At 37.8% G+C, this 17,899-nt stretch overlaps 1 protein-coding gene across 1 annotated transcript in view; it reads right to left on the reverse strand.

Moving 5' to 3' along the window:
• Positions 1-1,199: 1,199 nt before the first annotated feature.
• SERPINI2 (serpin family I member 2) overlaps positions 1,200-17,899 on the reverse strand; it is a 31,829-nt gene continuing 15,129 nt past the window's right edge. The window contains exons 6-9 of the mRNA XM_024560484.3: positions 13,558-13,655; positions 8,832-8,918; positions 5,733-5,822; positions 1,200-1,448 (exon numbers count right to left, since the gene is read on the reverse strand). Coding sequence (XP_024416252.1) covers positions 1,372-1,448; positions 5,733-5,822; positions 8,832-8,918; positions 13,558-13,655 — 352 coding nt within the window. The 3' untranslated portion in view covers positions 1,200-1,371. The remainder of the gene's footprint in view (positions 1,449-5,732; positions 5,823-8,831; positions 8,919-13,557; positions 13,656-17,899) is intronic.

Below are 17,899 nucleotides of genomic sequence, written 5' to 3' on the forward strand. Positions count from 1 at the left end.
GAAAATGAACATTGCTTTTAATATGTTATGGTTTTAAGCAATCACAATTAATTCTAAAATTGTCTTCATAATCTCTTGAATATGGTCCTAGATTTCACTGTAGTTGGACACCTAGACCTAGGGGCCTAGACAGCACAGTGGATCAGGGCGAGACCTGTGTTACACTGAAGGACTCCAACAGAAGGAATTATAACTCAGTGATCTTGCTCACAGGCTTCCAGGTCAGCTAGCCTTGGGTTCTAACTTTGAAATATGGTCCAGACCACCGTATTAATTTGCTAAGTATTCTTGATTGAATTATATAACATCTTTGAGTCTCAGTTTCTTCATCAGAAAGATGAGCAATAGAATCTCATCAGGTTTTTTAGTACATTTCACATAATGTAAAGTGTTTACTTGAGTGCCTGACACGTAATCAGGGATCAATAATGGGTAGCCATTATCATTAAGCCCTCTGCCAAGTACTGCAAAGACAAACAAATAAAAAGACACTTGACATCATTAACACGCAAATGGAAAAACTGTGAAACATGTTATATCAAGTCATTGGAACAAAGTATTATTTTAGATATTCCCATCTGACATTTCAGGGCATTGAGGAAGGGTTCTGCACTTAATCTTTATAGATTAAAATCTTCACTCGAACACTTTCTTAGCTCAGTGTTATAAAATCTCGGAAGGTCAACCTCCTGAATCACGCTAATTTAGCTGCCACTTTGCCACATAAGAAAGCTTTATAAAAGCTTGTATCATTTCTACTTTCTAGACATGTTGACAGCTTAAATCAGAACAGGAAAAAAAAAAAAGATATGTCCTAAAAGGTATTAAAACAAGGCAAATGTTAAATGCAGCACACAGAATATCTCATTAAGATTAGCAGAAAAACTCAAAGCTTCCCTATTGTCATAGACACTAGATCTCTGAATCTTAAGTGGCACCCCAGAGAGGCACACACATAACAGCCACTCTGTTAGCCCTTGAGTGCTAAGGGCCCAGATAGCACTATTATGTCTGGGAGTAAACTGGCCCAGTGTTTTAGCAATATAGAGGCTTTCAAATCTAAGACGGAAATTTGACATCTAAAATGTCCAACACAGGATTGTTCTAATACATTAAAAGGAGTATGGACACAAGTTCACTGCTTTTGATTCATATGGACTTCATAAAACATAAAAAAAAGAATAGAAGCACTAAATAAATTTTCATTTCTTGAGAATTTCATTTATTCATTAATACAGGTCTATGTTAATAAAGATGAACACAGGCCCAGTTTAAAACAGAAAAAGGTACATAGAATATATTTGCAAGATGATGATATTGCCAATCAATAATTTTCTAGTAATCAATCATTTTATCATTTGTGCATTTCATTCAGAGTGAATCTAAATCTCTTCCCGTCATGTTCTGCGTGTCAGGACTTGTCACCCGTCCCATAAATAAAATTGAATCTAGAAAAGAAAAAAATATTTTATGAATTTCTGGAGAAAAAAAGTTAATAGTAATTAGTTTTTCTTAATAATTTAACAAATCAGTTAAACAAATAAGCAATGTCTAACAACAAAGCCCTCTCCTTTGTCCAAAATAAATAATTATGTCATTATTAATTATTTTCTGGTAATTTATAGAGTAAATTAACACCCACAACAACTTGGCATGAACAACACATTAGTCCAGTTTTTCATATGGGAAAGAAAAATAAAGTGACCTGCACGTGTGCTTCTCAATGTAGACACTCAGTCAGGCAGACACAGCATAGTAACATAATGATGAGCACGATAGAGTTCTAAATTTAATGCATTAGCAGTCATCTTTTAATGCATGTAACATAGGCCCTTAGGGTTAAAAGTATAGCTTCTTAAGATCTTCAGCTCTGAATCAAAGCTCGCTGCTAAAGACAATATTTTTATAGCTCCAGTGCTTTCAAAACCTCATGGAGGTGATGCAGTATACAGCATAAACGCACACACTTATTTCCAGCCATTTTGTGTTCACAAGAGAAAAGGAACTAAGAACTAGAGAACAAAACAGAAAGAAATGATGCGCTGAAAATCCATTCACCTTTTATTCCACCAGGGTAAGGAAAGAGGTTTGAATGGAACTATGTCATGTGCTTTTAAGTTTTTCACAGCCATATGGAATAAAGGTTAATTTCAAAAGTGATAAAATGAGTTCCATGCAATTTTAAAGCTGATGAAAATTATATTTTAATGTCTCTGCAATAACAGTGATAGAGTCCTTTTTCATTAACTTTGTACTGTTCAGTCTAACGACTAACACGCTCTTAGATGAGCCAGAAACATAGAAATAGACATAATCTCTAGCAGACTTTTTCTTCTTTTTCTGAATAATTATAATCAATAATACCTTTATGGAAAATTATTTAAAAAATAAAAAAAAGAAAATTATAGTCAATAGCAATTAAAAGTCTCAAAATAGTTCTGGAAAAAAAGAAAGAAAACTAATACTCCTATTTTTCAGACAGATAAGGATGCATAATTAACTTCTCCCAGGGTATTTGTGACTCATATCTTTTTAATTCTATGGCATCAAAATTCTTATGAGAATTATTTGTTCAGGAAATTGTTAGAGTAACTTTTACAGAAATTCATAACTGAAGACAATAGTTGAAAATTTTAAATGCTTGGAAGTGTAGGACATTATTCAAAAGCCACTTGTCTCAGGATTTTTAATCAGTTTCTTTGACCCAGGAGAGCCACCTTTTAAATTAAGTATTCATGCACTCACCAATCTACTCACTACTATGCTGGGAAGGTTAGTGAAATCTCTTCTGACATTATAGCAACGTATTTAGAGGCAGGATGAAACAGAAATCATAAGTATTTTCATTTTTCTCTCATGCCCTCTTCTTAAAGAGGTGTCCCATATTTAATTATCATATTTATACAAATCTACGTAAGATATAAAAAACTTTTGCCTCCTAATATTAAAATATAATTGCATAACCAAAGCTAATGGCTTAAAATACAAGATTTCTTAATACATATCCTGCTGTCTGTTTCTTCCTTTAATTTAAGACCTGGAAGACTTCTAAACACAGTATTTTTTAATATGTACATGATACTGTCAGTTTCAAAATCATGATTCACTACTTTTTCAGAAATGACACATTTCATGTACCATCTTTCACAATTTTTCTCTGAAGTGTCTAAAGTTGGCCTATATCCTCAGCCTCTGAGCTCCTGAGCCCCTCATCCTAAAAGGATAAGCTTATACCCTTTGCAACAGCATGGATGGAACTGGAGAGCCTTATGCTAAGTGAAATAAGCTAGGCGGTGAGGGACAAATACCATATGATCTCACCTTTATCTGGAACATAATCAACAAAAGACAAAAACAAACAAAATATAACCAGAGACATTGAAATTAAGAACAATCTAACAATAGACAGAGGGGAGTGGGGAGGGGATAGTGGGGAGAGGGGTTTACAGGAACTACTATAAAGGACACATGGACAAAACCAAGGGGGAGCATGGAAGCGAGGGAGGGAGGTGGGTTTGGTTGGGGTGGGGTGGAGGGGTGGGGAGAAAATGCAGACAACTGTAATTGAACAACAATAAAAAAAATAAAAATTTTTAAAAATTCAAAAAAAACCCCAACATTCTTCATTTCCCTGGAAGTTCAGCTTAGTCATAACTTTGAAGACTATACTAAAATATAAAACTAACCTGATAGAAAAATATAAATAATGCATGGATTTTACACAAGAGAACTATTTGACCCAAAACAATTTTTAATTCCAGATAAAAATTGTTGCACTGAATCTGAAATAACTCATCTTCACACTCTGAAATTGTCAAATGAATATATTTTATGTAGAGCATTAAGCCTCTTAGTAGTCTACCGTGCTATGCAAAATCAACATCTTCATCAATCTAAATGATTTCTTGGGTTCATTTGTGAAAGAAAAATAAATAAATCTCTGAATGCGTGTTGTCTTAAGATAATAGCCCATTCTACATTTTATATGGCCACAATTTACAGCCCCCGCTAAATGAGTGACCATTTATTTTAAATAATACTTTAAGGAAATAGCCCTAGTTTAGAAAGTTACATTACAATTAAGCTCATGGAAGAGTAGAAATTGTCATTAAGGTCTGACAGTGGAGCCATATCACAAATAAAGAGATAAGTACTTTATTTTAGGTTTTGAATTTTACTGCCATTTAACTGATGACTATTGCATGGCTTTAGTCATTAACTTAGAAAATACAGAGTCAAATATCACTATTCTATATGCTCTTATTTCCTTGTTCATCGATGTCCAATGTAGCTTCATTTCTTTCTGTTCTCCATTCTCAATAATTGCATACTAATTGTAAGAAATTAGAGTTATCCAAAGGTTAAGTATGTATGAATCAAATGACATACTCAGAATATCTATAAACACTGGCACATCTACTACTGGAATTTAAATGGTGTTTATGTAATTTCAGCCAATATAAAACTGTTCCACTGTTCCCGGGGTACAAATTTTAGAAGGGCCATTCAACATTAGTTTCATGGAGTCTAAATAAAGAGACTGGCATACCATTTAAAGGGCCAATAACATCAAAATCCCTGGTTAATCTAACAGATTTAGATTTTGAAATTAACTATTTCTCCTTTCCATGTAAACCAACTTATACAGAGAAACTTTTTTTCATTTTCCTTTGTGTACTCAGTCATTCACTCAATATTTATTGATTTGTTTATAGTAAACACTATGAGCCAGACACAGTTTTATGGACTTCATATATTCTTGTATTTAACTTTATGAGATGAGCTATTACGTTCACATAGGAGATAAGGAAAATATGACATAGAAAGTGTAAATGATTGTGTTACAACTACTAGCTAATTGAGCTGGGACTTGAGCCCAGGTCCGACACTCAAGTCCCTACTCTCAGTCTCTAGGGATATGGATATCATGTGCAGGCATTCTGCCACATACTGGGCTGGATGCGTGAATGAGTAAAAAATGATTTTTTCTCTCCTCTGGTTTATAACCCTCACATAGCTGTTGTGACTCCTGGAGTCCTAAATATAAACTTAGAGAGAGCTCTCTCACTGGATCAAACTCCTGACCTCCCTTTTTCATAAAAGAGAGTACAGAAACATCTACCCAGACAAGCTGCATTTCCACACGTTAAAATTGTGTCAAACACCAACCCAATCCACCTTTATGACCTCTGCCTTTTGTACCGAACTGCATTATCTTTCACCAAATGACCGGATCAGAGATTTAGATTATGTTAGGCCCCTCCCTCCTACTCTGAGTCTATACCTATTCACTTACTCTTTCGGAGTAATCTACCTCTGAAACTTTTCACAACTCTGCAACTCTCAATTTGGACTCATTTTGTAGCATTGTAGACAGCTGACTTCAGAGACAAACATGTCCTACCTAGTCCCTCTCTGCCACTTAGACAAATTACATAGCCTCTGTTGAAGCTTCTGTGTCTTTATTAGTCAAGTATCTAACCTACTGGAATGATGTCAACTTAAAGATAATATTTAAAATGGTTAGCACGTATAATAGGTATGTGAGCAGCTATTATTACCACTGCCTTAGCTTAGGCCCCTGATATCTCTTAAAATAGAATGCGTGGTACAAAACAAGCACTCAACAAATATTCATTGCAAGAATAAGTGATTCAGCTATGCAGATTGCAATTAGAAGCTAGGAATCTGTTTAACCAAACAGCTGCCCTAGGGAATTCTCAGAAAGGTACCTGTTGGGTTATTCTTCATAATAAAGAGAAACGGACGGTTTGCTGTGAATTGGTTTCTAGCCAGGCTCATGATCACAGGGATGTGCACTCCTATAAAGTAGAGACAGTGATTACAGATGTTCACATTAAAATACCAGTGATGAAATATTTTTAACAATTAGTAAAGAAAATATGTCCTTAATGTTTAATGCTTTTTATGTCCTCAAACCAGATGACAGGAAAGGTCATCTGGTTTGAGGAGTTAACATGTGGAGAAATTACCATTTTCTAAATGCAGAGAAGTTTGGAATAAATTTGAAAACCAAAAAGCAGAAGAATAAATATTGGATCATTCATGGACTAATTCCAACTTCACATTTATGCTCAATGAAGAAGAAAGCCAGATACTAGATTCAATTTAGTGAAAGCAGTTGAAATATTTCATCTTTTAAATAGTAATTTTCTTCTCACTTTTTATTTACATTATGTGATTTATTCCTATAATGTTTCAACTCTAATTTCTACGCAGATACATTTGCACTTTATTTCTATTCTTCAGGCTTGTGGTAATCACATCTGAGTTTAAATTCATTTTTTTTAACTTACCTTTCCAAAATTATTCTGTGAGTTCCGAGCTTTTAGGATTTGTGCTGTCAATGTGCATGGGGTTTCTATCGTGAGATTAGAAGCTGAGATTTGCTGCTTTGGCAATTATTTACTCTGATAATTTATGCCACGCTTCTCTGTGGTGTCATTTGTCAATATTTAGAGTGGGTAAATTTAAATGACTGAATTTTTTCTTTCTAGATTAAATATCTCTACACCCAATTCAGATGTTTTCTTTACTAATAATACAATAATTTCATACAATTTTTAGACCCATGAAAAAATAAATTATTTAAAAATGTAACTTGTCTGTTCAGAATTGAAAAACAATTGTACAAAAAGAAAAAAAAACCTGTTCTTCTGCACTCTTTGTTTGGGGTGTGCACATTAAACTGACAAAAATAGATTAACAGAAGACACTGTTTATTTTTTATCCAATAGGAGCTTCACAGAAAAGAAGTGAAGGCCCAAAGAAGTGCTTAGGCTTGTACACATACATATACCATATTTACAAAGGGTGGTAAACTGTGGGGAAGTGAGTAGACCAAGGAAAAAGGATTTGGACTTGTAGGAGTGGTAAACCAGGAAATTAATGATACATTAGGGTTATTCACTAAAGTTTGTTATGCAGACTCATTTCACTGCCAACTTCCTTCTCCTGTGATAAAGGTACAAGTTTACGCCCTGATTAGGCAGATAGGAGTGGGTAGGGAGCTCTTTTTGTATCTCTTGTTTCTCAATTGCCTCCAGCTCAAAACAGCATTTCTGCCAAAAGTGGCATATTCGGGGGGGGGGGGGGGGTGTGGCATGTTCTGACCCCTTTCACAATAAAGCGTAAACTTAGGAACATAAAATACATAGCACTGTCCCATCTGGATTATAAGGGCTGTGTCACCCACATTACCAGTGAATACAGGCCCATGTCTGAATTAATAAGATAACTGGAAAAGCATTGTCAGTACAACTCCCGTTCTCCCGTTCTCATTGGGTGAATACCAGAGCTTCTTTGTTCTGAGCAACCCCCGAGCACATGCCTGAAAGCTAAAATAAGCTGACTGTACTGCGGTGTAACAGATCAGGGTCACCTCTGATCCCTTAAGGGTTGATACAGCCTCTTAGAGAACTTTAGACTTAAAGTGAGAGCCAGGGGACAATAGCAGAGAGAGCTCTGAACATGAAGTTAGGGAACTGATTCAGTTCAAACTCAGCTGTCAAGGAACAGTCTGACCCCAAGCAAGCCACTTCACACTGCTGGGTCTGTTTTTTCACCAGTATAATGAGAGGGTCAGAAGAACACTTTTGATTCTATGTGAAAGCAGCTGTAAAATTCTACATGGGGAGTAACCTCATACCAATGCAAACTTTTGATAGCTCCAAGAACTGAAATATTGCATCCCTTCCAATGTAAGTTCCTTGAGTACAGTAATGCAAACCCTTCCAGAGATGATGGAATGAAAAAGTCGAGTGTGTCACACCCAGATGTCAAAATCCATCGGCACTACATTACAAATTAATCAAGAAATTCACATTCATAAACTTACAAAATTATCAATAAGACAGTTTAAATAATACATATTATTGCATATTGGTTAGAATCTAAGTAGTTTAAAAAATTAAAGTAGATATAGGAGGGATTCATTAAAGTGGCTTTCTCATTTCTAATTAAATGTAAGGCTTTTCTCTAATCACTATTTTAGTGTTTCATATGCAGCATGGCTACTATTGGAAATGCCACTTTTTCAAGGGAATATATCATAGAGGAGTTGGTCTCAAACTGCAATGTGTACACAGAGCACCTGGAGACCTGTATTTTTCTGACTCAATAGGCCCGAAGTTGGGCCGAAGTTCTGCACATCTAACCAGTTCCCCAGTGGTGCTGACGCTGCTGGTCTGTGCCCCGCCGCTGCAGAGCCCCGGTTCACACCCCTGGAAGCACAGTGGAAATATTGAGGGGAACTTAAGAAAATGCTAGAGCCTAGATCTCATCTCCAGACACACAGATTTATCTCAGTGATTATTTGGGGCTGTGTACTGGGTACAGGACTTTTAAAAGCTTTCCGGGTGATTCTAATGTGCAGCTACGTTGGAGAACCATTGCCATGGAGATAATGACAAGAATCAATGACAAAAGACTAACATGGTGTGATGGCAGAATGAGATTAACAATGACTTAACAGTGAGCATTTCTGAACAATAATGGGTTTTTTTTATTTGAGCCTAAAGTTTTCTCCACATGTCCCATCTGCTAAGTGACAGGTTATCCAATTTGCAAATAAGTGTATATCAATAGATGGGCCTCAACCCCTAATCAAATTCTTTCCCATCTTTTTGCATTACACTACAGCTGCAGAGATGCATAAGCACCTTATATAACCAACTTGTTTTTATTCTTCCTATAGAGGACGAGACAGCAGGAATGAAAAGTGAGACCAGAGTACTGCAAAAACGCCAGCACCCTAATGCTCGCTGCCCCTCAATCTTCCCTCCCTGCCTGCTGTGAATCATTTGTCCTACCAGTAGACGTTGCAGCTTCACTGCCATCTTCATTTATCTCAAAGAAAACTTGCTGCATGACCTGGGAAACGTACAGCTCAGAGGAATCTGTTGAAAATATAAAAGTGCATTTAAGAGTTAAAATTCAGAGCCATTGCTTATTTGGTCCCAGGTTAATTACATTTTCAAATGAATGAAGAAAAGGAAATAAAGAACCTCTTTCCAAGTTAGTTAATTTGCGAGAGATAAAGGTGGTTTATGTTTAGCTTTTGCAGGAACAGTTTAGAGACAGGTACACAGACACCAACCTTAGCCCAGATATAAAAGGTAAAGACAGAAGGGTATGAGCCTCAAAACAGATATCTCATTAAGTGAAACATTTGAATGGTCAGCAGGTTTTGTTCCCTTTAGCCATAGTCTACAGAGAAGATGAAAGAGGCTTCATATATTCTCATTAATCCCACCCCATGTATTCAACCTCAAAGCCAACTTGCCTTCTAAATTCTGTTTTCAGTTTTGTTCTGAGTTTAAAACAAAATGTACTTTCCTTTAAGACTGGTGAAACAATGAAAGTGTAAAGAACTTCTGTGGTATCCATTACAAAATCACTTCAGAGCTAGACTTTGAAATGTCAACGTTTTCAGTGTATGATGGTGTCATACAATGTTTTGTTCTGGTGGATACAAGCCAAGAGAGACGGCCCCTCTTCTCTTTTCGGAGGAGCACATGTATGCGTGAACGTTGCCCACACAGTGGCCTGTGAAGATGGTCTCCTTGAGAAGGGGGAGAGACACCTGGAGTTCAGAAGCCATCAGCCTTCCCTGCTCTCATAAAGTTCCGCGGAGAGACAGCTGAAATGTGGCCCTGCATTCAGCGGTCATGAGAGTGGAGAGGAGGATGAGCATTGAAACCTGAAAAGAAAGGAGAAAGAGGAGCTTCCTGCTTCTAGAGAGAGAAGCTGACGTGATGCATGTGGACTCCACCCAAGCCACCAAAAGTTAGAGGATTCGGTAAGAAATGCCTTAGCAAAGGGGAATCAGCTCTGTAAGCTTACTGAAAAGTAAACGTCCCCAGGCAAGACAGAAGTCATTAAGGGACATTTGCATAAGAGACAGCTTCCCATCCCACTAAAAATAAACTCTGAATCACTTATGATGATTGTATTTGGGCCCTGATTACTTTTATCCTCTTCTAAGGTCTTGTCTTCTGTCTTCATCCAGCTACAAAGTCAAGCATCAAATCCTTAACCCTAGCTCTCCCGCTGCTTAGAACTTCTTTCTCCGATTAGCTCCCTTGTTATTCAGGTTTCAGCAAAACGTCACTTCCTAATAAGTCTTCCCTCACCTGTCTAATTCTGACATACAAGACAGAGAAAAGTGGACATCTGCCTCCTTGTGTAGATTAACCGAAATGCAGGAGAATGTCTTCAAGCCCAGGCAAAAAGGCACCTTCTTTCTCCAGGATTGCCAGGTATATGACAGGATTCACAGAGAAAGCACAAAGTAGATGACCTAGGGGACCATGCCAAGGGCCAAGACCTGAAAGCAGGTCGGGGAGAAGTAGAGAATTTCACCCATTTTCACAATGCCACCAGACCAAGGGACTCTGGCTATGAGACTGAGCCACTTGGTCTTGTGTATTTCATCTTACCACAGAGAAAGCCCGGGCTTGAGAAAAGAACAGGACATGGGAGGTAGTAGGCCAGAACAAGAAATCTTGGCTCCGTAAACTCACTCGTTTAACCTTTGTAATGATACTTTCCCTTAATTTTCTATAAAAATTCCACATATGTCTTTGTCAAATTAAAAAGACAAAAAAACTCATATAGTTGCTAGAAAATGTGCAAGTAAATATTAAAGATCCATTTACCCTATTTTTTAAAATTTAACATTTATTAACTACTATGTGACAGATGTTGAACCAGGTGACTTACATACATCCTTTTACTTATTTCTGCCACTAGAATAATTGTTGGGAACTGCCCTGCCTGGTTTCAGAGGCTGTAACCCCCCATGGTTAAGGCTGAGTCAGAGTTGGGACCATAAGCCACTAAGGAGACAAAGCTTGTCTCCCTGGCAGGTGTACCACCTCTGCCCACTTCACCCTGCTTGGCCCTGATCTTGGCCAGTTAGCCAATGACAGGTAAGAATCCTCAAGGGAGGATCAACCTAAGACAGGCTCTGGTCACCAAGAATAAACTCTCAGGGAAGGACTCAGGGGGCTGTGGAAAAAGGGGGTGATGGACCCTCGCCCCTCGGCTTTGAAATAGCCTGAGTCCTCATTCTGTCTGCAAGAAGTCTCCTAATCTCTTGGCTGCTTTACTTCCTTTGCCTGACTTAAGCCTGAAACAATGACAGAGGGCAGTGCAGTCCTGTGCTGAGAGGGGCGGATTCCCTGGGGAATCAGGCCTAAGAAAAAATACATACATTCCTGTGAAACCTACTTAATTTGTACCATCAGCTTAAAAGATAAGGGTCCAGACCTGAGATGAGTCTGGCGCCTAAAGCTTTATGGTCCTCTAACTAATTGGCTGTAACTCAGAATAAGCCCTCAAGGTTCTCTGTAAATCCTGTATTGTTTAACCCTTACTGGCTGACAGTGATTGATGAGCTTTATTGCATTCCTATGCGAATGAACCTAGTAAAAGCCCATGGAGGGAAAGGCTCAAGGCCCTTCTCCTTTGAGAGATCGGCCACCTCTCCTCCCCAAGCAGATCATGTCTTGGTAGTCTTATTCTTCATCCGTGGTGGACGGGGAGGGGGGGGGGGCTGCGTTAAAGCCCCCCCCCCCGACAAATAATTATCTCATTTAACAGATTTATACATTAATGCTCAGAAGGTTAAATATTTTATTAACAATGACATAAAAAGGAATAACAGCAGTCAAATCTTCATCTTAAAATTTTCATACTAACTCTCTGAAAACACTTCACCTAAAACCTCTGAACTGCCCTGGCTGGTATGGCTCAGTGGGTTGAGCACCAGCTGGCAAACCAAAAGGTTGCCCGTTTGATTCCTGTCAGGGCACATGCCTGGGTTGTGGGCCACGTCACCAGTAGGAGGCACACAAGAGGCAACCACTCATTGATGTTTCTCTCCCTCTCCTTCTCCCTCCCTTTCCTTCTCTCTATAAATAAATACATACATACATACATACAAAAATTAAATTAAATTATATTAAAAAAATAAAACTTCTGAAATACATTAGTAAAAGATAATGTCTCTTTTGTGTAAATACTCTGTAGCCCTAGTGGTGGACTGGGTCACAGTAGCCTTCAGTGAACGCTTATTACACAAATGAAAGGTAGGGAATAGCACTGAATTCATTCTTTTCCTAATGACCTGGGACAGTGCCAGCCTTGGCTGTGGTTGCTCTATTTCAGACAGTAAGACAGAACCAAAATAGTTAAAACAAATCAAGTAGGTAATTCAAGAGAAAAAGAGCTGAAAATGTTGGACATTTATTCTCTGTTCAAGGCTATTCTCTTGCACAAATTATTTTATGAATCATTTTGAAAGTATTTTCTTGACAAATCTGCCTATAAAGAGAGATTTTATACAATTCACAAATTGCTGGGAATTTGCAGAGTGAGTAACTGTCTGAAATTTCTGACGTACAGCTAGTAAGCTTGCAAAGGCCAAAAAGATGTTTAAGATGAAGAGGTGCTAGAAAAATGGCTTGGTTTATTTCAGGCAGCTGTGTTCCAGGGCACACTCAGATAGCATCCTGTTGCAGTAGTTAATGTTGACTGCCGCATTCCTGATGCTGGTGAAATTGTCAAAGATATTAGGTCAATCTGTCAGTGGGAGAACAAGTAGCTAAATCATGTGTGAAGGTGAAAATGAACATCTATGTCACCTGGGTGCCCCACCCCAAACTTCCACCAGGAAAGCTCATTCCATTCATGTACCCACATAATTGATGAGTGAATAAATTAATGAATACTTCTTAAAGCCCAGATATTTATATCATAATACACAAAATTTCCCTGTTACACTACAAAAAACCATCAAATAGATAGGCTTGTATTATCAGGCCTAGTTTATAAAACAGAAGTCTGAATTTAAAAGAGGGTAAGTAACTTGGAACTAATCAGCCCTCCTTATCCATCTTTTCTCTTTGTGTATTTTTGAACCAATGGGTGCTGCCAGGATGAGAAGAATTAAAAGGCTGCCTTGAGTTTTGTTGTGCAAGTGAGCATCTTAACCCAGCACAGTTTCCCAGGTTTGAGTTAGCACAAGAACATCTCAGTTTTGTTGTCAGTCCCAAGCTAAACCTACAGGCTGTAGCGTTACAGTTTCTAGATTGTGTTCATCATCCAGCATGTTCTGAATGCCTATTTCATGGGCTCTGATATTACTGAATTAACATTTGCAAATTGGTTTATAAGGGTTTTATTAGCTCTGCTTAGATGAGAGACTCAAAGTTGTAATTCCCATTGTTCAAATAAGAAAATCCAAATAGGGCCGAAATAAAAGCCCATATAATGCTTTACCTACATACTTTCATTACAAGAATAGTTGGAAGGCTTATCTAACATTGTAAAATGCTTTCTGGCTTTCATTAAGGAAAAAATACTTAAATGAAAAATAGAGTGCTTGTTTAGAGACAGCTCAGACATTTATTCGTCATCGAGTTGTATTTTCTGGGACTGAATGTTCCTTTTTAAGTTTTAAGATCAGTCAGTTAACATAGTTACTAAGAAAACACATTAACATGATAATATAAGAATTATTTATCATATTACCTGTTATTCCAGAAAGGTCACAGCCACCACTAAATATTTCAGTAATGTTCAAAGAATACAAAGCTTCTTTGAAATCTAATTTTTGTTCTACTTTAAATCTGTTAAAAAAAGAGAGAGAGAGAGGGAGAGATGAAATGTATTGAAACATTATATACATTTGCTATCAATTCTTTTTTATCTATAAGCTGGATAACTTGGAAGAGATTATCTTGTGAAATCTTTTGTTTTCATTATTGCAATTACATTTCCTTACATTTCCACATACTCTATTTCCCCTGCTCCACTAAGTATTTCTGTGTTGTTACTTGACTTCCAGATAAATGGTTGGTGGGAAGGGGGAAAGAGTACTCTATCTTTTGAAGTAAAAATTCCCCAACTAAACAGTGTGAGAGTTTCAATTGTTTGGCTCCTTCTCTAGAAGTGTAAATAGTCCCCTCCAGCAACTATATACACTCAGTTTTTTTCATACCATCCAAGACTGTTCCTGGCAGATGTCCAGGATGCTATGAGAGGGGAACAGGAGCCAACACTCCTTGGAGGGAATTGTTGCCTACTGAAGTACAAAGAAGCATTAATAACCTATTATCCTTCCCATCCATTGTCATAACTAATGTGACTTCCTTCAGTTTATGGACACACCTAATATCTTTCCAATAGGCCCAGTAAAAGGGGTAAAACTTTGAAAAGGAGCTAAATATCTTCCAAATGAAATAAAAGATAAAAAGTACAGGAGAAAAACAATGTTCAAAATGTTCAGTACTTCTAATTCCAGGCAGCACCCAGGGAGGCCAAGGGAGGACTCAACCCAATCCAGGTCCTTGTCACAGAACAAGAAGGAATTCAAGAGCCTGACAGACTGACTCAGCAAAGCACAGTGAATTTATTAAAGCAATAGTACGCACTCCAGAAGTGAGAGTGGGTGACATCGAAGAAGGAATTTGCTGATGGGGGTCTGGGTGGAAGGCTTTTATTAAACATGGGCAAGGGAGTGGATAGGGTGGTCTTCTGTTTCTGACACTGGTGGGCTCAATTTTGTCTCTCCTCTACAGATGTTTGATATTTTTTGGTCCTCCAAATTACAGGAAATTGGGGAAGGGGAAGTGGGGGAACAGGTGGTCAGTGAAGGTTGGCTCTGTGATGTCCCAGCCAGGACAGAGAAGGGAAAGAGAAGGGAAGGGGTAGAGCTTGAGGCCTTTGTTTCCTCTTCTAACTTTCCAGCCTCACTTCCAAAGCAGGGCCGGAAATTAGGATTTCAGATTCAGCTCACCTCTCCAGGCTGATATGAAGAGGGACTTTACACAGGTAATCTCAAAGATTCCCCTGGGCACTGGCTGAGCCTTGATTCCAAGTCAACAGCAATCACTGAAGCTTACTTTTTTTCCATTTCAGTAATAATAAATAAAAATAATAGTAATAACAATAATAATATAGGCTAATCCTCACTGACTTTACAGATGCTTAAGGCATCAATTTGCATTTGAAAACCATGTTGGAAACTTTGTTTATGAAAGAAACGAGTGTAAAATCCTCAAACAGGGGGCTATGCATATTCCTACCTCAGCCAAATTCCCAGGCAACTCCTGCCCAAGTTGCTCTGCCTGTGCCCTCATGGGCATTTGCCTCTGTGTTCTCAGGTTTGGGTGCAGACACAACTGCTCAAGCCCCAGACCCTGGCTTAGCTAACAGGTAAGCCCACATCTTGGGCTACAAATTAGCTTGAGCAATTGGTGTAATTAGATCACGGTTTTAATTGTCAAATACTGAAAGAACAGCTTCTTAACTTTAATTTATCATAACAATAAAAAGCCATGGCAGAAATGTTCTAGGTTTAAATTATTTCTGGTAAAATATTATGCACTTTTGGAAGATGTTAACTCATTCAAAACCCTAGCTAACTGGGAATGGGTACAACAGGAACATTAAAATCTACTTATAATGAAAATAGCTTGCTTTATGCCAACTGTTTTCAACTTCCTGCTAAGAAAGATATTGGTTTTGAGGGTTTGTTTGTCTGCTTTTTTATTACCACACTCTATTTTTAAACTGAATGGAGTATGGGTTTCTAAAAGGTAGAGAATAAATGTCCTACCTATAAACTATTTTTAAGATAATAGCAAGAATACTGTAAGACTCATTACAACTTCTAATAATGCCTAGTTGTTATCGGAGTCATTTAAGTAACAGTCCTGCTCATAATACAGTCCAGCGAAACCTACAGCAACAGAAATCCATTTAACCCAACTAAACAGGGTGAAAATTTAATAGAAGTATAATCTGCAATCACTTTCTAACTATCCATAATTATTGGAGCCATGAATAGCCATGTATGAAGTAGCACTTCTACATTTTAGGCACTTAATATAGATTATAGTTTTTAATCCTCACGAAACCCCAAGAAGTTAGCATTATTATTTCCCATTAGTATTCTTATTAACATATAAAAAAAGTGCAGGTCTCAAGAGATTGATTTTCAGGTTGAAGGTCAAGATAGCAGACAGAGGTAGGATTCAAACGTAGGCCCATTCAAAGTCAAAGCTAATGTGCTAACTCCCATTGCCTTCTAATAAAAATATAATTCAAAATCATAAACATATACATATATATGCATTATATGCCTCTTCCAAATTTTGTCTTGATATTTATTCTAAATTTTGTTCATTTCTTTTTTCCTTGGTCTTCCTCTAAAATTGTCAAAAGAATACAGCTAAAGTAAAAGAATGAGCAAAAGACTGGATAGACACCTAATCATGAAATTAACGTTTTAACATACATAAATATTATCTATTTTCTTGTGAGACAGAAATTGACTGCCGAATGCAGCCATTGTGTTTAAAGGGGTCTCACACAGGTGAAAACTGCAGAAAAATGAAACAAAGCAGTTCAGAATTTCTTTTTTGAGATGGATGTTTTGAGATGTTTCTTCTTTTTCCTTTCTAACCAAGACTCTTGTTTGATGAAAAAAAAGTTTTGGTTGGGTCTCCTTTGCCATCCCCACCTTCATTGTTTGGAATCCCAGCTTTGATACACTAGGCTTGAATAATCCTTGGAATGTTCAGCCTTAGAAACAACCAAACCAAATTTTGAAGCTGCACAAGGGATAAAAATATAACATAATCCTTGCCAATGGTGAACCTGGACTATTATGTTAGTGAATAGTAGTTTCTAGTCACTTTCTAACCAATTACCTCGAAGTCTGTGTGTGTGTGTGTGTGTGTGACTCTATTAGCATCAGGGTTAAGCCAAAAAAGATGTATGTTATTGAATACATATAAAATGTGTCTGGACAATATTTAATGTGAGTTTGGGATTTGAATTGGTATCAGCGTCCAGTAGGTTAAAGTAAAGGAATATTTTGTAATTACTACTGCAGCTGGTCATGACATATCTATTCTCATATCCACCCTCATTTTCCCTGAGTTCACCTTCTTTCACCCGGACACAGTTCGCATTCATCCACTTAGAAATTCACAGCTGGCCAAGCCTGGGATTGATTTCTAGCTCGGCGAGAATAGGATACTTCATGTCCTACAGCAGGAATTATCTTTTTTCAAAAGTCTCCTTGCACTGCTGCTCTGCATCTTTCCCCTCGATGCTCATTCTACCACTGACCGTCTGCCCTGTTCTGTGCTCTCCCTCATGCTGCCTCACATTACACTGTTTCCTGACTCTTGAAACGTGGGCTCTGCCATTTGTTAGCTATATACCCACAGGCAAGGTATTTACTTGTCTTCACTTTATTTGTAAAGCTGAATATCAAAATAGATCTTTATCAAATTTACTATGGAGAATAACTGAGATACAGTAAAAAGGAGAAGATTTGAGACTTCCAGTCAAGATGGTGGCATAGGCAGACATGGCTCACCTCTTTGTACAACCACATAAAAATTACAGCTAAAATATAGAACCACCATCACTCAGAACCATCAGAAATTGAGTTGAATGGAAGTCTGACAACTATTGTATTAAAGAAACCACATCCATCCAGATTGGTAGGTGGGGTATAGATGCAGAACAGGCTAGTCTCGCACACACGTGTGGTGGATAAAAATTCAAGAGGGTTATCTTGGGAGTGCAGCCCCACACCAGGCCCCCCAGGCTAGGGTTCCAGTACCAGGAAAATAAGTCCCCACAACTTCTGGCTGCAAAAAGCAGTGGGGATTCAGTCAGCGGAAAAAACTTCTGAAGGTCAAGCAGTTTCTCTTAAAGAACCCACACACAGACTCACCTACTAACTCACTCCCTCTGAGCTTCAGCACTGGGGTAGCATCTTGAAAGGTGCCAATGGCAAACTGGGAGAAATTGAAGTGTCTGGCATCAAGACAAGCAGAAGCCATTGTCCCTT

This window comes from Desmodus rotundus, chromosome 2 (assembly GCF_022682495.2).
Source record: "Desmodus rotundus isolate HL8 chromosome 2, HLdesRot8A.1, whole genome shotgun sequence".
Lineage (NCBI taxonomy): Eukaryota > Metazoa > Chordata > Mammalia > Chiroptera > Phyllostomidae > Desmodus > Desmodus rotundus.